General features: G+C 42.1%; 1 protein-coding gene across 1 annotated transcript in view; it reads left to right on the top strand.

Moving 5' to 3' along the window:
• Nucleotides 1-20,997, top strand: part of CDK7 (cyclin dependent kinase 7) — a 42,325-nt gene that overhangs the window by 8,089 nt on the left and 13,239 nt on the right. Inside the window, exons 4-9 of the mRNA XM_054032347.1 lie at nt 5,874-5,941; nt 8,627-8,695; nt 10,773-10,883; nt 11,537-11,655; nt 17,966-18,065; nt 19,824-19,910. Of these exons, the coding sequence (XP_053888322.1) occupies nt 5,874-5,941; nt 8,627-8,695; nt 10,773-10,883; nt 11,537-11,655; nt 17,966-18,065; nt 19,824-19,910 (554 nt within the window). The remainder of the gene's footprint in view (nt 1-5,873; nt 5,942-8,626; nt 8,696-10,772; nt 10,884-11,536; nt 11,656-17,965; nt 18,066-19,823; nt 19,911-20,997) is intronic.

Below are 20,997 nucleotides of genomic sequence, written 5' to 3'. Positions count from 1 at the left end.
ATACGTGCCTCATGCATGCAAGATCAGATTTTTTGAATAGTGGTGTCTAGCAGGGCCTGTCATACACACTATGCCTCCTTGCACTCTCATGCAAGCGCATAAAGAGTAGGGCAGGCACAACCCTCCCTAAGATCACTTTTATTGTCTGTGGCAGCAAGATGGAACCCAGCGAGTGTCCAACCCACTACTCTCTTCAGAGACCTTAAACAGGTTTTTTAAACTTTTTGGGGGAAGAAATTATCTTCACACTTTCATGCAAATGATGTTCCCAAAAAAGAGAGATGAAATCAACTGACCCCACTATACACTGGGGTGAGGCACTTTGTGCCAACCACACTTTCATGATGGAATCCAAATCCTCAGGATTTCATCTCTGGCCATCCTGTGACAGATACACATGATGCCTCTTCTGTTTAAGGGGGAGCCACATCCCAGACAGGTGCTCTGTGTGCAAGTCTTTGTGCCATGATCCAGTACAGGGACAATTGGCTCAAGTTGCATCTCCCTGAACAGTCCAGACTGGTTACTTCAGACCAAGAGATGATGGTTACAGCCAGAGTGGGGCTGGATAAAGCAACATTGGCCAGCATTCCCTTGAGCACTCCATGTTCTGTGGTCAGGGGATGGAAAGAACGCAGAGAGCAGTATTGGTACTGATGATACTGACCACCTTAACTTGGTGAAGTCCCCAGTGCGTGAGACCTTAGCACTGACAATGCTGGAACCGGTGACTTTGGTTCCTGTGCAAGCTACCTTGACACCTCAGACAATAAAATAACACCTATGCCTGCTCATAAACAGGACTCCAACTTGCATAGTTGTACCGAGCATAAGCGTAGCCCTGAAACCAAAGAAGTCCCAGTTAGAGCACATGAAATGTCAGTCCTCCAAGAACACAATCCCTAAGCAGCTGGGCAGAGCAAGAGCCCTGACACTGATCCTGTTACTGTTACCTGTGATGGAGCTGAGCAAGGACCTAACGCTTTCAGTAGAGGAACCCATATACCATCCGCAAATGTTCCTGGTACTGATGAGGTGGACTGGACCAGGACTGGTGCCTTGCCAGTGCCCTTTGAAAGGAATATACACACCTTGCTCAATGCTGACAAGAATATATAGGCAATGGCAGAGATCCTTTGCCCCTGCCAATGGAGAATGATCCCAAAGAGGGCATAAGGAAGCCCCCATTCAGAGCACTGAGTGCTGCACCAAATGGCATGGGAGTGACACTGGGTCAGCTAACAAGGCCAGTACCCAGGTAATGTCCCACCTTGGCCATATTGGTCTTACTGGGACCTGTCCTCCCACACCAGATGATCAGAAATTTGTGGTGCCACCTCCTGTTGGTGGAAGGAACCCAGAAACATTCATGGAGTGCTACCATCTTCTCCCTCCTCCCTGACAAAGACTTTAATCATGGATGTGTCAAGAGTTTGCAATTCTAAGGAAGGGTAGAAGGGAGAACAGCAAAATAGAGACAATGGATTTCAGGAAGGCAGATTTTGGGAAGCTCAGAGAGCTGATGGGTAAGGTCCCATGGGAATCAAGACTGAGGGGAAAAACAACTGAGGAGAGTTGGCAGTTTTTCAAAGGGACGCTATTAAGGGCCCAAAAGCAAGCTATTCCGCTGGTTAGGAAAGATAGAAAATGTGGCAAAAGACCACCTTGGCTTAACCACGAGATCTTGCACGATCTAAAAAATAAAAAGGAGTCCTATAAAAAATGGAAACTAGGACAGATTACAAAGGATGAATATAGGCAAACAACACAGGAATGCAGGGGCAAGATTAGAAAGGCAAAGGCACAAAATGAGCTCAAACTAGCTACGGGAATAAAAGGAAACAAGAAGACTTTTTATCAATACATTAGAAGCAAGAGGAAGACCAAAGACAGGGTAGGCCCACTGCTTAGTGAAGAGGGAGAAACAGTAACAGGAAACTTGGAAATGGCAGAGATGCTTAATGACTTCTTTGTTTCGGTCTTCACCGAGAAGTCTGAAGGAATGCCTAACATAGTGAATGCTAATGGGAAGGGGGTAGGTTTAGCGGATAAAATAAAAAAAGAACAAGTTAAAAATCACTTAGAAAAGTTAGATGCCTGCAAGTCACCCGGGCCTGATGAAATGCATCCTAGAATACTCAAGGAGCTAATAGAGGAGGTATCTGAGCCTCTAGCTATTCTCTTTGGAAAGTCATGGGAGACAGGAGAGATTCCAGAAGACTGGAAAAGGGCAAATATAGTGCCCATCTATAAAAAGGGAAATAAAAACAACCCAGGTAACTACAGACCAGTTAGTTTAACTTCTGTGCCAGGGAAGATAATGGAGCAAGTAATTAAGGAAATCATCTGCAAACACTTGGAAGGTGGTAAGGTGATAGGGAACAGCCAGCATGGATTTGTGAAGAACAAATCATGTCAAACCAATCTGATAGCTTTCTTTGATAGGATAACGAGCCTTGTGGATAAGGGTGAAGCGGTGGATGTGGTATACCTAGACTTTAGTAAGGCATTTGATACGGTCTCGCATGATATTCTTATCGATAAACTAGGCAAATACAAATTAGATGGGGCTACTATAAGGTGGGTGCATAACTGGCTGGATAACCATACTCAGAGAGTTGTTATTAATGGTTCCCAATCCTGCTGGAAAGGCGTAACGAGTGGGGTTCCGCAGGGGTCTGTTTTGGGACCGGCTCTGTTCAATATCTTCATCAACGACTTAGATATTGGCATAGAAAGTACGCTTATTAAGTTTGCGGATGATACCAAACTGGGAGGGATTGCAACTACTTTGGAGGACAGGGTCATAATTCAAAATGATCTGGACAAATTGGAGAAATGGGCTGAGGTAAACAGGATGAAGTTTAACAAAGACAAATGCAAAGTGCTCCACTTAGGAAGGAAAAATCAATTTCACACATACAGAATGGGAAAAGACTGTCTAGGAAGGAGTACGGCAGAAAGGGATCTAGGGGTTATAGTGGACTACAAGCTAAATATGAGTCAACAGTGTGATGCTGTTGCAAAAAAAGCAAACATGATTCTGGGATGCATTAACAGGTGTGTTGTGAGCAAGACACGAGAAGTCCTTCTTCCGCTCTACTCTGCTCTGGTTAGGCCTCAGCTGGAGTATTGTGTCCAGTTCTGGGCGCCGCATTTTAAAAAAGATGTGGAGAAATTGGAAAGGGTCCAAAGAAGAGCAACAAGAATGATTAAAGGTCTTGAGAACATGACCTATGAAGGAAGGCTGAAAGAACTGGGTTTGTTTAGTTTGGAAAAGAGAAGACTGAGAGGGGACATGATAGCAGTTTTCAGGTATCTAATAGGGTGTCATAAGGAGGAGGGAGAGAACTTGTTCACCTTAGCCTCTAAGGATAGAACCAGAAACAATGGGTTTAAACTGCAGCAAGGGAGGTCTAGGTTGGACATTAGGAAAAAGTTCCTAACTGTCAGGGTGGTTAAACACTGGAACAAATTGCCTAGGGAGGTTGTGGAATCTCCGTCTCTGGAGATATTTAAGAGTAGGTTAGATAAATGTCTATCAGGGATGGTCTAGACAGTATTTGGTCCTGCCATGCGGGCAGGGGACTGGACTCGATGACCTCTCGAGGTCCCTTCCAGTCCTATAATCTATGAATCTATGAAAAAGTACTGATTGGGAAGCCCACCTGGGCAATCTACAAATTCAAGAGATTTTGTCCTCAGAAGACCTGGGGTTCCACATCAAGCCATCAGGTTAGCCTGTAATCCAACAGTGCATCTCTTGTAGGACAACAGCTCTGCAATATGCTACATAAACAAACAGAGAGATATGCTCATTTCCTCTCTGCCTGGAAGCCATCAAGTGCTGGACATGGTGCCACCAATACTGGAGAACATCAGTGGCTCTTCATCTCCCAGGTGTCGGCATCAACCTGGCAGACTTCCTAAGCAGGCAGGCAATTACCACCATGCCACATGCTAAACTTTTGTCCAGAGCGGGCATGAGTTTGGGGTTGCTACCAGATGCCACCTTTCTGCAGTGGTCCCAAGGCCTATTTTATGCCTTTCCACCAATTATCCTGACCCTCAGGATGACTTCCAAAATCAAATGGGACAAAGCCATGATTATTTTCCTAGCTCTGTGCTGACTGAGGCAGTCTTGCCTGACAGACCTGCTACAAATGCCCATCCAGTCTCAGATCCGGCTCCCAGACCTCATCTTACAACACCACGACAAGATACTCCATCCAGACCTGAAACCCCTGCACCTATTCTATGGCTATTGGCTAACTAAGTACCACAGATACAGAATTCATCTAATTGGAAGAGGTTCTCAATGTGAGCATTGGTCCAGGTCTCAGTACTGAACATTCTCTACTACTTGTTACATTTAAAACAGGCTGGCCTTTTGTTAATCTCTTGGGGTCCACCTATTCAGTGATGCTTGGTCTTTTCTAACACCACAATATCTAAATTTTTCAAAGGGTTGCTGCACACTTACCCCCTGTTCAGAGAACAGAATCCTGCCTGAGATTTCAGTTTAGTCTGAGTCTCATGGAGGCCTCTTTCCAACCTTTCACAGAATGCAGCTTACACCACCCATCTCTGAAGATGGTCGTCTTAGACTATTGCTTCAATCTGGAGATTGAGTGAGCTTCAGGCACTTATATCTGAACCTCCCCATACCACATTACATAAGCACAAAGTGATGTTGCAACTTCACTTGAAGTTCATTCCTAAGAGTGTCTCAGAATTTTATCTAAGCCAGTCAGTCAACCTTCTGTTTTTTCTCAAAGCAAAACTCAGCACTGGGAGTGTGTGCGTGTCCAGGACTTGGCTTTATTATATTGACAGCACCAAACTGTGCACTTCATCTTTCTAGCCATAGGTGGGCACTCTACAGGTCAATCTATCTCTTCACAAAGAATATTGAAATGGATAACACAATATATCTTGCTGTGTTACTTGTTGGCTGGTGTATCTCTTTCATTAAACATCATGACTTGCTCCACCAGAGCACAAGCAACATCCTCCACTTGCTTTAGGAATGTTCCAAAACTGCTGCCTTACAGATTTCTAATGTTGAGTAACCCACTGACCTTTGTCAAACACTATGCCTTGGAATTAGCCACCAGGTCAGCTGCCACGCTTGGGAGAGCAGTATTTCAATCACGGTTTTACTGATATAGCTGCAACTTATTCCCACCATCCTGAAGAGGATACTACTTGACTGTCACCTACAGTGGGATCTACGCTAACATGTACTTGAAGGAAGAAATATTACATACTACAATAAATCTAGTTCTTTGGTATCTTGTTGGTGTGGATCGCACGTACCACTCTTTATCCCCCTCTCACATGGGAGCATGAGGAGGCAGAGTGCATATGCTGCCCCGATGGACATTGCTATTCAAAAGGATGATGCACATGTACAACCACCGTGGGATCCACAGTTGTTGCTGGATAAGTAACCCTTTTTTTTTTTTTTTTTTTAAAAAAGCCTTAAAATTGTTTGACAGGTCAAGATTTGATATACTCTTCTAGGTCTATGCCACAACTTCTCTATTTTGCCAAAAGGGGGCATACACTGCTATAGAAACAGTCGCATCATAAGGTGTGAATTTCCACCTACTTGTTAGTTGTGAAGTATATACTGTTGTCTGCTATGATAATGATGCGTACCCAACTTTGAATTACAATGATGTACTTAGTTGCCATTCTGCAAACAATACATTTTTTTTCTCACTTTGTAGTCTAGTTCATAATTTCTCAAACAATCGTAAATGACCAACAACATACAAAAGAAGCTGAATTAGAAATTCTTATTGGTAGCTAAATTGAAGTTTTTATATGCTGCTCCTGCCTTTAATGTGATCTTCCTTTCAATCTAGGAATCAACAGAACAGCCCTGAGGGAGATAAAATTGTTACAGGAGCTAAGCCATCCAAATATCATTGGTGTAAGTACAGCATATGCCACAAGTAGTAGTCATGTTATAAGTCAGTCCCTGAATACTGTAGATCTAGTCTGCTGTGATCATGGAGATTTTTATCTTAATTCTTATACTGGCTGTCTTGAAAGTTGGCAAACCGTGATAAAATAACTTTAATAAAAAGGCAGGTCTCAAAATCCACTTGCATTTTTGCCAAGTGGTAGTTGGAAACTTTTGCTGTTTAGGTGGGGAGAGAGTCTCAAATCTTGAAAAATTCAAATTTAAAAATAAAATTGCTTCTGAATCAATGCAATGTGGCATTTCCCTGATTATTTTTTTTTTTTTTTTTTTTTTTGCATGTTGTTCTCTTGCCTCTGTTGCTGTTCAGCCTTCCTAAGCAACAGCAATGTGAAACCGACAAGGTCTGTTCAGTTTCACTAATGCTATTTAAAATCCAGTGGGCTGCAGTAATACTTGTAGTTCAGAGCATGCATTTTTTTAGTTGTTTGACTTTCAGCTTCAGATAAATGTTTGTAAAGGTAAATATTAGTGATGGTTGATTCTCTGAACGGTTGGTTCAGATAGACATACAAAAGTTCAGATGCTTTATTTAAATATTTTCCCTGGAAGTATACTGTTCTTGCTGGATCTCAAGCCCATTCTTACAGCATTTCCATGCTTGTAGCTGAAACCAGGAGGTGCTGAAACACATGAATTAAAAAGCAGTTAACTTGACTGCAAACATTCAAAAAAGACTTTAGCTTGTCATAAATATAAAAAGGATAGCATAAAATCGCTCCTTGACAGCTGTACTAAATTGCTTTACCTGTAAGGGGTTAAGAAGCTCAAATCTAGTTGGCACCTGACCAGAAGGACCAATGAGGAAAGAACATACTTTCAAATCTGGGGACGGGGCGGATTTGTTTGTGGCTCTTTGTTTGTTCCCTCTCCGGGCAGGTACATCATCTCCTGAAAATGTACCTGAAATGATCCATCTAAAATTACAAAAATTGAAACCTTGTAAGTAAGGCAAGGAACTGCGTTAGGTTATCTCTTGGTTTGGTTTGTGAATTTTCCCTATGCTAAGAGGAGTTTCATTCCTGTTTTGTAACTGTGAAGCTGAGCCAGAGGGGAATCCTCTGTGTTTTAAATCTTTTTTTATTTAACCCTGTAATGTTACCTTCCATTCTGATTTTGCAGGTGTGATTAGTTTACCTTTTCTTTATAAATAAAGTTCTTCTTTTAAGAACCTGATTAATTTCAGTGTCCTAAAAATAAAGGGTCTGGTCTGTACTTACATTGAAGACAATTGGTTGGTATATTATTCTCAAGCCTCCCCAGGAAAGGGGATGAAGGGGGGATATTTTGGGGGGATAGGGATTCCAAGTGACCCTGCCCTGAATTTTTCTATAAATGACTTGGTGGCAGCAGTACTGTCCAAGGACAAGGAAAGGAATTTATGCCTTGGGGAAATTTTTAACCTAAACTGGTAGAATATAAGCTTAGGGGGTCTTTCATTTGGGTCCCCACATCTGTACCCTAGAGTTCGGGAGGGGTGGAGAACCTTGACAGCTTGTATGTTCGCAAAACGGTTTTGCTCATCCTAGTAAAGATGCTAAAATGAGTTTCTGAGTCTTTGATAACTTGCAAAACTTAGAAGTTCTCAATCGTCCACTTATGAACTGAAGTTCTAAATGCTGTATTATGGCCAAGAACAGTTTGCCAAAAACATACAAAGCTGAATCCACACAGACAACGGGTACCTGATAATAGTCGGGGGGAGGGGACAGAGTGAGGACAGGTGGCTTCAGCAATGTTACTGAGCATGCTCAGTACAAGCTAAGCAGCAAATCGGGTGGGGAGGCATGTGACCTCTCCCTCCCCCCGTCTCCCCTCTGCACACAAGAATAGGTAAAGCATTTCTGAAAAAGCAAGAACAAGGAAGAGATTCCATCATGCTCTTGTCTGCTCTGTTAGTTTGTGATAGAACTCCCACTGTAGTTCAGGCTGTGAAGGTAATCCTATTTTACAGGAGTGTCTAACTCTGTTTTTAAAATATAGTAGTAATTCATTGATATATATTTTGCTTTCCACAACCAATTCTCTGTACAACTTTTCATGAGTGATGTACCCAAATACTTGGATGCTAACATCTAACCTGTACTGTTAAATTTATTCACCTAAATTTGGGTTGCTGATTATGTACTACATGTAGCCTATAACTTTTTAAACAAACTTTATATATGTGGATAATCTAAGCACTATACCCAAACATACAGACACTCTTCTTAACCTGTGTATTATATAATTTTTTAACATTAGCTTTAATAAAAAAAAATTAATTCTGTACAACTATTATGCCTTCCATTCAGGATCTCTTTTTTACAAAGACAAATTATTTAAGCCCTTTAACTTCCTTGTGAAGTGGGTAAGACTGGTCATTTCTACTTTACAGGTGGGGAAACTGAGACACAGTTTGTAATTTTCTTATGGTCACATAGCAAGAGAGAGACAGAGCCAGGCTGAACGTCAGATTTCCCCATACTGCCCTCTAATCACTACAGTATGTTCTCTTCTCAGTATATGCAACTCTGCTCCCCCTTCCTGAAAACCATTACAATACATACCGAAGTGACACAACATTAAAATGATATTAAAAGTACTCTGCAGTCAAATATATTTTCCATGTTGTGGTATATTTTGGTTTTCCAGCTTCTTGATGCATTTGGACACAAATCCAATATTAGTCTGGTCTTTGATTTTATGGAAACAGATCTAGAGGTAAGACTGCTTTAGCTGTTGCCTTCTTTTGATTTAATACTTGGAATGTTTTAATTTTCAATATTTTGCACAAAACCATTGAAATACTGGAAACTGATAATGTTTTACTTTTTCATATTGATATCCAGATGGTATCTCCAAGTAAATGCATTTTGAAAATACTTAAATCAAGAAAGATTAGTGATTTGTATTTGTAAGAGATGAGACTCTATAACACTTTGTCAGTTCAGGTAGTATCTTTTTAAAATCGGTTTTATAGTATATTAACATTCATGCATTCTTTATTAGGATACAATGCTTTATTTTTTTAATACTACTCAAGAGTGTCAGTAAACTTTTGTCAGGAAATAGTTTATTAATCTCATATTTGTGTAGAATTAAAATTTTGAGACCCCAGTCATAGACCAGGACCTCATTGTGCAAGACAATGTACAAACACTTTTTTGTAATTATTTTGTAATTAGTAGTAATAGGCATGCAATCCTGTTTGAATCAGTTCTGTTAGCTTGTGAATTGGGTGCATTACAAGAAATATAAGTAACATATTATCCACTGATAGTTTTCTGTTTTGCTGGTGTTTGATCCCTATTGGAGTCTAAATGAGTAAATCTTTGCAGGGGATTTGATATGGCATGTTTTTATGCATTCTTCAAAATAAAGACTGTAGTAAGCAAGAGTGCATCTTAAGTCAATGATGGTTGCATATGCAATGACTATCCATGCTTTACAGGGGAAAAGAGCTTAATTTAATGGCAGTAATCTGTCAGTATAGAATGCAGTGAGCAACCGGAAGAGCATATACAAATGTTAAAAGAATAGTTGTATGTTTCGCTAATATCTGTAATGCCTGTCATAAAGGAAGAGGTGCTTAAACTAGAGGAATACAAGATCAAAACAAAGTTAATAGATTACTAAACAATGAAAGTTGTTTTGTTTTGTTTTGCTGATAGCAATGTTTACCCTCTCCTTGATGATGTGCTCCAAATACTCATAAGAATTCAAGTTGAGACTTGAAAAATATCAACTATTAGTGTTTGCTCTATATATTTTCCTAATATGTTAACTTTACTTATCTATATAATTCAAAACTAAGTAAAATCTATTTTTATGACCTAGGATGCCATGACAAACTAGGACAAGGCAAAACAAAGCATTTATTTGTATTTTGGTAGCATCCAGAAGACCCAGCTGGGATCAGGATCGGTAGCTATTAGCATTGTACGACACATAGTTATCCTAGACTGCATTAAGTTTTCTATTATAGATATTTTACAAATTTCAACTTGACTTTTTAAGCATGTTGGGAAATGGAAGCTATTGTAGGAATGCAAAGCATTATTAGTAGAAAACCAGTGGAGGGAGCAGTGTGTGGAGGCAGAGAGAATGTTTAAAAAATAGGATGGAGCAAGTTCATGAAAGATCTATTTAAAAAAAAAAAAAGAGGCCATTTTTACTTGGATTCTGAAATAAGTGGATTTGTTAATGGTAGTGAATAGGTCGTACCTTCATGTGTGTTCAGAGGGCTGTTGTGTTCTGCCAAGGCTAGAGTCTTGGAGCTATATTGAAGGAAGGTAAAATAGTTCAGACAGAGAACACAAAAGTATAAATGAGGGTTTCTGTGAAGAAGGACTTGCCACAATAGCATATGCGGTATATTTTGGTGAGGTGGTAGAGTTATAGTTAAGCATATTCCTCTTGCCTAAGAGAGGCACTTTAGCTCTTGAAATAACTAGCTGGAAGAAGTTGAGATTTCAGATCAAGCTTATGCAGTCATGCAGGTAGAGAAAACATGGAGTCAATATAAACTTAACACAAATATGGTATCTGGAATATCCATGGTCTCCATTTCAATTTCCATTCTCCAGTGTAAATAGCTATATTTTTTTTCTGAAGAAACTTAAGTATTTCCACTACTTTTCACACAACCCAGTGGCATAGAATCTTATTAGCAATTGCACCATGTAATATTCAACTTTGCTTAAAGGAAAATAGTAACATTAAGCAAAGAGAATTGTAATAAGATAATTAAACATAGTTAGATTTTTGGTAAAAAGTTTCATAACCTGCTTTTTCCCAGGTTATAATAAAGGATAGTAGTCTTGTGCTGACCCAATCTCACATCAAAGCATATATGTTGATGACACTTCAAGGACTGGAATATTTACATCAGCACTGGATTCTGCACAGGGTAAGTAAGAATACAATACCAATCCACTGTACAGTTAGGAAAGTATTCCTATTTACTTATGAAAGCCTTCCATTTCAAAATTGCGATGGAGTACTGTGGAATAACATTAATATATATAATGGTACTTTAAATCTTTTGATTACAACTCTTATCTTGGCTGAACTGGGAAGTACCAACTTATTGTGATGAAATAAATGGCGAAATGGAGTTTAATAAAAAGGGCTGGTTTCAAATGTGTAGTGGAAGGCTGCTAAATTGCATATCACTTTCTAGTTAATATATTTAAATCAATCTAAATAAAACTAGTGTACTGCACTTCAGGGAGCAAATGCATCTCTAAAACTTTTATTGTAACTATCAGAGTAATGCCACAAAACTAAACTGCGGCTCTTTGGCAGCGAAGATATGGCCACACTTAAATCAGTTTTTTAGAGGTGTTTGGAAAATTTGCAGGTCAAGTAGTAGAAGTACGATAGCCAAAGACACACACACACAGGTATAATGCAGAGTTTATTTTTGCAAAAAGGGCTTTCTATAAAGATAGAAGCTTTTCTCCTAGAATAACTTTAATACAAGAGTGCCAGGGGAGCTCGTTATTAGTCATGCTTTTATTGATACTGTTAGTTTTATTGTCTTTGTCCCTTTCTTGACAGGATCTCAAACCAAACAATTTGTTACTAGATGAAAATGGGGTTCTAAAATTGGCTGACTTTGGCTTGGCAAAATCTTTTGGAAGCCCAAATAGAGTCTATACACACCAGGTAGTAACAAGGTAAGAAATAAAGTACTCTGCTTGGCTGTTGGATAGATGGGTATCTTGTAAAATCAGCTCTGTGCACAAACCCAAGAGCTAACTTTATATGAATGTGGCAATGGGAACCTGAATAACTGCTATAAAAGCTGACCTCAGTGCTTTGCAAGGTTATCTAATTGCTTTTCAGAACTATTAGAGAGACAAGCTTTCGGGTTTACACTGAGCTCTTCTTCAGGTCACATGCAGGTGCATCTGAAGAAGTGAAGTCTTTTACCCACGAAAGCTTATGCCCAAATAAATCAGTTAGTCTTTAAGGTGCCTCCAGACTCCTTGTTGTTTTTCAGGTCACATGTGTAAGCTAGAAAGCTTGTCTTTCCAGCAGAATTTGGTCCAATAAAAGATATTACCTCACCCACTGTCTGTGTAAAAAGGATTATGGAATACACGCCTGTATAAGATCTTCTGTAACTCTAGGGCCTTGTCTACACTACGAGAGTAGTTCGATTTTACTTAAATCGAATTTTTGGAATCGATATTGCAAAGTCGAACGTGTGTGTCCACACTAAGGACAGTAATTCGACTTTGTGAGTCCACACTAACGGGGAAAGCGTCGACATTGGAAGCTGTGCACTGTGGGCAGCTATCCCACAGTTCCCGGAGTCCCCGCTGCCCATTGGAATTCTGGGTGGAGCCGCAAATGCCTTCTGGGTAAAAAAAATGTGTCCAGGGTGCTTTTGGGTAACTGTCGTCATCCGTCCATCACTCCCGCCCTCCCTCCCTGAAAGCGCCGGCGGGAAATCAGTTCGCGCACTTTTCTAGTCAGTGACAGCGCGGACGCCACAGCACTGCGAGCATGGAGCACACTGCGACCATCGCTGCAGTTGTGGCCGCTCTCAACGCCTCGCAGCTTATCATACACCTTTCCCTGAGGCAGATGCAGATAAGTCAGGCGAGGAGGCTACGTCACCGCGGTGATGGCCTGAAGTCCGAGAGTAGCACAGACCTCTCAGAAAGCAGGGGACCCAGCGCCGAGGACATCACGGTCGCAATGGGTCATGTTGATGCCGTGGAACGGCGATTCTGGGCACGGGAAACAAGCAGTGAGTGGTGGGACCGCATAGTGCTGCAGGTCTGGGATGAATCCCAGTGGCTGCGAAACTTTCGCATGCGGAAGGGAACTTTCCTGGAACTTTGTGAGTTGCTGTCCCCTGCCCTGAAGCGCAATGACACCCGGATGCGAGTAGCCCTGACTGTCCAGAAGCGAGTGGCCATAGCCCTCTGGAAGCTTGCAACGCCAGACAGCTACCGGTCAGTCGCGAACCAGTTTGGGGTGGGCAAATCTACTGTGGGGGTTGTTGTGATGCAAGTAGCCAAGGCAATCGTTGATGTACTGCTGCCAAAGGTAGTGACCCTGGGAAACGTGGAGGCGATCATAGATGGCTTCGCAGCGATGGGATTCCCAAACTGCGGTGGGGCCATAGATGGAACTCACATCCCTATCCTGGCACCGGACCACCAGGCCAGCCAGTACATTAACAGAAAGGGCTACTTTTCCATGGTGCTGCAAGCACTGGTGGACCACAGGGGACGTTTTACCAACATCTACGTCGGATGGCCGGGCAAGGTTCATGACGCTCGTGTTTTCAGGAACTCTGGTCTGTTTAGACGGCTGCAGCAAGGTAGTTACTTCCCGGACCACAAAATAACTGTTGGGGATGTGGAGATGCCTATAGTCATCCTCGGGGACCCAGCCTACCCGCTAATGCCCTGGCTCATGAAGCCCTATACTGGCGCCCTGGACACTGAAAAAGAACTCTTCAACTACCGGCTGAGCAAGTGCAGAATGGTGGTGGAGTGTGCTTTTGGCCGTCTCAAGGGGAGATGGAGAAGCTTGCTGACTCGCTGTGATCTCAGCGAAACCAATATCCCCATTGTTATATCAGCTTGCTGTGTGCTCCACAATCTCTGTGAGAGCAAGGGGGAGACCTTTATGGCGGGGTGGGAGGTTGAGGAAAATAGCCTGGCTTCTGATTACGCACAGCCAGACAGCCGGGCGATTAGAAGAGACCAGCGGGACGCGCTGTGCATCCGGGAGGCTTTGAAAGCTAAGTTCCTGAGTGAGCAGGGTAACCTGTGACTGTAAAGTTTGTGTACAGAGAAGCCGAACCTGCCCCCGTTTCTTTACCCAGTTAATGTTGACTATCCTCTCCAGTTACATACCCCCTTCTCCCCCCCTTCCAACACACGTTTCGAAATAAAATCAGTTCTACTTTGTTAATGAACACCGTTTTCTTTACTACTGTTTTCGCGGGAATTTTTTAAAACTGGGACGCGGATTGTGGTGCGGAGCGGGTGTAGTGTAGTGACGCAAAGAAAGCTTCTAAACTCAAGGATTGACAGGCTCCGCTGTGGTGGGCTGGTTCTTTCAACGGAGCCTGTCACCCCTCCTGATCGGGACTGTGTGTATGGGGGGGCTATGTGACTTTGTGGCAGGGGGAGGACGGTTACAGATCTCCTGCTGTGTGGCTCTGTGATCCTGCATAAGGACCGCCGCTTAAGATCTGTAACTGCCCTCCCCCGCCACAAAGTCACAGAGCAACCCACCCCCCACTACAGAACATGAAAACCACCTCCCAGACTGACCAGGGCAACTAGTCACTGCACTGTTTATGTGCCCTGCTGCTGTACCTGCCCCCGCCTATGTACCCTGCCAAAGGTGACTGTCCTGTCCAATTACCATCCCCCTTTCCCCCCCTCCTCCAAAAGAACATGATGGAAACATTAGTTAACAGAAACATATTTTTTATTATCAACTACACATGGAACTGGGAGGTGAAACTTGGACGGGGGCTTGTGTCAGGTGGGAAGGAAAGAACTTGTCAAATTTTGGGGAATGAGAGCCTTCTGCTACTAGAGCTCTCTGCAGGGGTGGAGTGAGAGTTGGCGTGGACTCTGCCGCCTCTCCTTCTGTGCACTTTGGGTGAGGGGGGTATGGGACTTGGTGGCGGGGGAGGGCGGTTAGAGATGGACTGCAGTGGGGCTCTGTCCTCCTGCAGAACATCCACAAGGCGCCGGAGCGTGTCCGTTTGCTCCCTCAGTAGTCCAAGCAGGGTTTGAGTCGCCTGCTGGTCTTCCTGCCGCCACCTCTCCTCCCGATCCATGTTTGCTTGCTGCATTTGGGACAAGTTCTCCCGCCACTGGGTCTGCTGTGCTGCCTGGGCTCGGGAGCAGGCCATAAGCTCTGAGAACATGTCCTCCCGTGTCCTCTTCTTCCTATGCCTAATCCTCGCTAGCCTCTGGGAGTGTGATGCCAGGCTAGGTTGTGAGACAGTCGCAGATGGGGCTGTGGGAATGGGAAAAAGGGAGTGAATTCCTCAGAAAGATAAATGTAGTTGTGAACAAAGAACATAGTCTTTCTCTGTGAACAAGACCATGCACAGCACCTATCACATGCGCACTCAGCACAAGGTCGAATTCTCGGCCTTCGCATTCAGTGCCTGGGGTCTTGCACAGCACATTTGAGAACCGTGTCAGGACAACGGAATTTCTGTTGCAGGCAGACATGGTAAGCCGTAGACTCGTGGCAGCTTAAAACTTTAATATTAGCAATGGCCTCATTTCACATTGAAATCAATGTCGGTCCCTGCTGCCAGCAATCCGGCAAGCAGGAACTCTGCTCCTGTCCCACACCCTCGCGGCTGTCCCCGGGAACGATCCCTTTCGGCTGCCCCTCTCCCGCCTCCACCACGTGGCTGCAAACCAGCGGTTACAGTTCTGTAAAGGAACGGTAAAGCAGTCCCAACACTAACATTCCCCTACCTCATTCAAAGCAGGTCACCATGAGCGACATCCCCTCATGAGGATCTCTGACAGCGAGAAAGAGAGAATGCTCCGGGAAAGCCTCCAAAGACCAGGGCCGTATGCCGCCCTGCTGTGCAGAGCAATGATTCCCGAGTACTTGCTTGTCTCGTGGCGCGGCAACGTGTCGTACTACGGAGGACCCAATAAGGCCGCTCTCCCCAGGAACCTAATGCAATGGATTTCCAATTACCTCCAGGAGAGCTTCCTTGAGATGTCACAGGAGGATTTCTGCTCCATCCCCGGACATATAGACCGCATTTTACTGTAGCTGCTGTAGCAGTGACTAAACAGTAGAGCGGCTTGGGCAGGACAATCATGCAAAACTGGACATTGCTAGATTTTTTTTTCAATAGTTGCACTGCCCATGACTGAACCGTTAAGCGCCTAGGGCAAACTAATCATGAGAAACCCATTTTTTTAATTGTTAATATTCCTGTTCTGTTAAAAATAAATGTTTAGATGTTTACAACACTTACTGGCTGATCCTTCCCCAGATTCTGTGTCCGGGGTAACGGCTGGGGACGGTTGGTAGGGGATCTCTGTAAGGGTGATGAAGAGATCCTGGCTGTCGGGGAAACCAGCGTTGTGAGTGCTGTCGACTGCCTCGTCCACCTCTTCTCCTTCCTCATCTTCCCCGTCCGCTAACATGTCCGAGGATCCGGCCGTGGACAATATCCCATCCTCAGAGTCCACGGTCACTGGTGGGGTAGTGGTGGCGGCCGCACCTAGGATGGAATGCAGTGTCTCGTAGAAACGGGATGTCTGGGGATGGGATCCGGAGCGTCCGTTTGCCTCTTTGGTCTTCTGGTAGCCTTGTCTCAGCTCCTTGATTTTCACGCGGCACTGCGTTGCATCCCGGCTGTATCCTCTCTCTGACATGTCTTTAGAGATCTTCTCGTAGATCTTTGCATTCCGTTTCTTGGAGCGCAGCTCGGAAAGCACGGACTCATCACCCCACACAGCGATGAGATCCAAGACTTCCCGATCAGTCCATGCTGGGGCCCTCTTTCTATTCTGAGATTGCACGGCCATCACTGCTGGAGAGCTCTGCATCGTTGCCAGTGCTGCTGAGCTCGCCACAATGTCCAGACAGGAAATGAGATTCAAACTGGCCAGACAGGAAAAGGAATTCAAATTCAAATTTTCCCGGGGCTTTTCCTGTGTGGCTGTTCAGAGCATCCGAGCTCGTACTGCTGTCCAGAGCGTCAACAGAGTGGTGCACTGTGGGATAGCTCCCGGAGCTATTAGCGTCGATTTCCATCCACACCTAGCCTAATTCGACATGGCCATGTCGAATTTAGTGCTACTCCCCTCGTCGGGGAGGAGTACAGAAGTCGAATTAAAGAGACCTCTATATCGAACTAAATACCTTCGCGGTGTGGACGGGTGCAGGGTTAATTCGATGTAATGGCGCTAACTTCGACATAAACGCCTAGTGTAGACCAGGCCTAGGTGTTGCCTTTTCTCCAGAAACACAAGGAAGTATGTACACTAGTCTTGTAAGTCCTGGTTGTAATTAACTTCTTAAACAACAAGGCTTAGGCTCTTTATCTCTTGTATATTAACCAAATTATTTGCCCTGAATGTAGTATTCCTAACCACTCACTCATGTGTCTCTTAGGGTAACTAAATGGTCTTAATTGACATCAGATAAATCTGTTGGGTTTTTTTGTAATATTTAATACACACTTCTAAAAACAGAGTGGGGGTGCAAAGCACAACTGAACTTCCAGAATATTTTTTTCAATTGTCTATACTAATATGAATAGTTGGATTTATTTTAAATGTCTTCTTCTAATGGAAGAAATGAAGCTAGATTTGTGTTAGATATTTCATTAATGGCATAATTGCCAACATTTGGAACCATCTCGTTTCTTCCATCTACTAAGCTGTTCTCGAATACTAGTGTATTCATCACTGCAAGTGGAATCTAATTAAAGTGTTATCTTCATGTGTAAGGTAAACTGAATTGTTTTAAGCAGTGATACTAGCTACTTTGCGTTAATAGTAACTGCTAGGATTCATTCTACACAAGAATCTCAGCACTTAAATCATCAGTGGCTGTCACTGTCACTTTTGAGGTGTCTAGATATTGGCAGGAATTTTAATGCCTACTTATTTTGGTTCCTGACAAATAACCTTGATTGTTTTTCATTTAGTCAGACTGCCAGTTATATCTTCTGTCTTTCAAGTTTGCAGTCCAGTTGTTTGCTAAGTGCAAACATGCTCTGCAATTTCGCTTTGTTTTGGGGAAGTGTGTACAACATCAGGATGTTGAACCACATCCTTAAAGGGGGGGGAAAAGCTCTCTCCAAGATATAGATCTTTTCAGACATTAACTTGATGATAAATATCCAGGGAGTGAGCAATAAACATTCTGTAACACTTCTGCTCAGTTAAATACTTTATTTGCATGCTGTGTTATACAAATTATCCTTGCTTGAAAGTGTTCCTGCTTGCTTTTCAGATGGTATCGAGCACCTGAGCTACTGTTTGGTGCTAGAATGTATGGTGTAGGTGTAGATATGTGGGCTGTTGGCTGTATCTTAGCAGAACTGCTTCTTAGGGTAAGCCTCAAACACAAATATTTGTGTTTATCTATAACATAATGTAGCTCTTGTACATAGGTTCTTATGTACTTCCATCTTTTGTATTTTAACCTTTGACATTTATAACCTCATACTATCTATTTTAATCAACAGAAATCTGACATCTCATCTCACATCACTTTTTTTATTGGCAAAGTCATGAATTGCTTGTACACCTCTACCCCGATATAACGCTGTCCTCGGGAGCCAAAAAATCTTACCGCGTTATAGGTGAAACTGCGTTATATCGCACTTGCTTTGATCTGCCGGAATGTGCAGCCCCGCCCCCCCGGAGCGCGGCTTTACCGCGTTATATCCGAATTCGTGTTATATCCGGTCACGTTATATCAGGGTAGAGATGTATATCGCTAGTGACTCTCGTTCCATACGCACTGAAGTACAATGTCTAGCAACGTTAAAAGTATGTACTAACTTTCCATGTGTTGTCCTTCCCCTACTAACCATGGACCGGTAGAACAAAGTTAAATGTCAACATCTGTCTAACCTTTAATGTGGTGGTTCTCAGATTTTGTGTATGGCTCATAGCTCTTCCTTGCATCCTCCCTCTCCCCCCCAGTGACTAACTCCTTTAAGTGGGCCCCTTACAATAAAGTTCCTTAGGAAAAAAGGTAGAGGAAGAGAGTAAAATTCTTTCCACTTCTGTTCAAAAAGCTAAACTCTCTTTAAAATAGGATAAGCTTGAGAGAAATGATCTTGATATTTAAGAGGGTTAATGATGGAAAGGGTAGGGTCCTATTGGACAATCTAATCCAATCCTGCAATGCAGGATACTGCACTACAGCACACTTGCTATTACTATGTCTAATTTTAGACAATTTTAAGAGACTTTTATCCAAAATGCTCTTAAACAGATAACATTGAGAGGAAAATATAAACTAAATTTCACAAAAACATTGGGTGTCCCCTTTGCCTTGATTTTTTTTTATGAATATGTTAGTTACACTGGCTTTTCAGTTTTGATTTCAGTTACCCTCACTGTTAATATTGTTATCTAATTCTTCACGCTTAACACATTAATAGTCACCTTATTCTTCAACTTCTGTCCCAGAATTCTCTCTTCTGCCTTTTGTGTATTGTAAGTACATGGTAGACTGAATTAGGCTAATTTCCTCCTACTACTTCCAATGTAGTTTAAACTTGACAAGCACTGGTTAGGCAATTTCTAACCCAGTGAATCAGTACCCCATTATTTTTGCTTAAGTAGAGCTCATTTAATTCCTAGTATTGTCATCACCAAATTCATTCTGAATACAAAACCTAGATGGTCTCCAATATCAATCTTTCTCTTTCTTCACTAGTTGTGGGCATTGGAACGATCACAAAGTTATTGAGGAAAAATTTAAAACATGCAACTATACAGATTTAGGTTACTTTACATGGTATGTTTAAAATCTTTAATAGGTTAGAAAGAGGCATACCTTTGTATTATCTCACTTACATAATGGTTGTTTAGCTTCATAATGGAAAATCTAGTGATGAGGTTAATGATGTCATGCCTAAATGTAAATGGCATTTGAAACCTATTTAGACGTTATGGTGAAGCCCCTAGCATTCCATCAGTGCCCATCTACAAATAGTTGGTATCCAAAGCCATGTTACTATAACAGTAGAATACTTTTCACAAAGGGAAAAATCAAAGTTGTTCCCCGGGAGTCCAAGTTCAGATGTTGATTAAATCTTTAAATCAGAATGGCTGTTGCATTTGCCTTCTTACAGGTTCCTTTTTTGCCAGGAGACTCTGATCTTGATCAGCTGACAAAAATATTTGAAACGCTGGGGACTCCAACAGAAGAACAGTGGCCTGTAAGTCCTTTAGTTAACAAACCTATCTCCACATTCTTTTTTTTATATATATATTACTGTTAACTGTTTGAATTAAATTTAAAGTTGTACCAAAATATTTGGAAATTACTTCAAAAAGACTGTTAGCTGAATTTACAAAACAAAGTGCAGCTAGTCCGGGTTTCCAAAACTGTTACTTGGATCAGATACCTGCTAGTATAATAGCATGTGGTAACTTAAGAGTGAAAATAAAACTTCCCATGATAGACTTTTATCATGTGATGATAGCCCTGGACACAGAGGAGTGATAATTTAACGCTTTTTTGTTTCATCTTGTTTGATATAGCCACGTAGTTTGTAGGCATTTGCAAATGTGTTTTGATTCAGAACAGTTGTATGCGGTCATACCATAATTCAAAAGGAAGTGTTAAAATATTGCAAGATTCTTTAATCATATTCTTGGTGCTTAATGAAAACTTTAACCTTGAAGAAATTCTTGTTTGTAAGATACTTGGCCAAAAGAGAGGATATATTCTGAAATTAATTCACAAATCTTGTAACTCTTCAAAATTAAGAACCTTAATTCCCTCACTTCTATAGACTATACAAGAGAGATGTAATTCATTCATTCATCGTGTTTACTGCCACTTTAACATGCTGTGGTGTGCTTGGTTAAAACTTATTGCAGTATAAATCATGTTGCTAGAAATATTTAGCATCATTTGGCTATTTTAAGTCTATCAATATAACTTTGTATGATATTGGGGGAAGAAGAGAGGTGACTTGCAAACTGGATGAAAGCAACAGTAAGATATGCATTATTGCAACTTGAACAGGTGTTAATCTATTTGGCTCAATTCTTTTTTCAAAAGTTCTTCAGTTTCCCACTGCAGAAGCAGTTGCAGAGTATTACTTATGCAGAACATAGTCTCCCACATTGTTGATGCAAATGACTTCCATGTTAGAGAGGCCAACTTAAATTGCTTTTGTCTGAAAATCTTGTGTGTTCTTTTACTGCAAATCACTCCTAGGATTACAATAATGAGACTAGAGGGGAATTTTTTTTTTCTATTTTGTTAGTGTATTTGACCCTCTTAGGGATAGTCAT

The sequence above is a fragment of the Malaclemys terrapin genome, chromosome 6, assembly GCF_027887155.1.
Source record: "Malaclemys terrapin pileata isolate rMalTer1 chromosome 6, rMalTer1.hap1, whole genome shotgun sequence".
NCBI classification, from domain to species: domain Eukaryota; kingdom Metazoa; phylum Chordata; order Testudines; family Emydidae; genus Malaclemys; species Malaclemys terrapin.
Note: the sequence above shows the minus strand (reverse complement) of the source record. Positions and strands in the feature narration are given on the sequence as shown.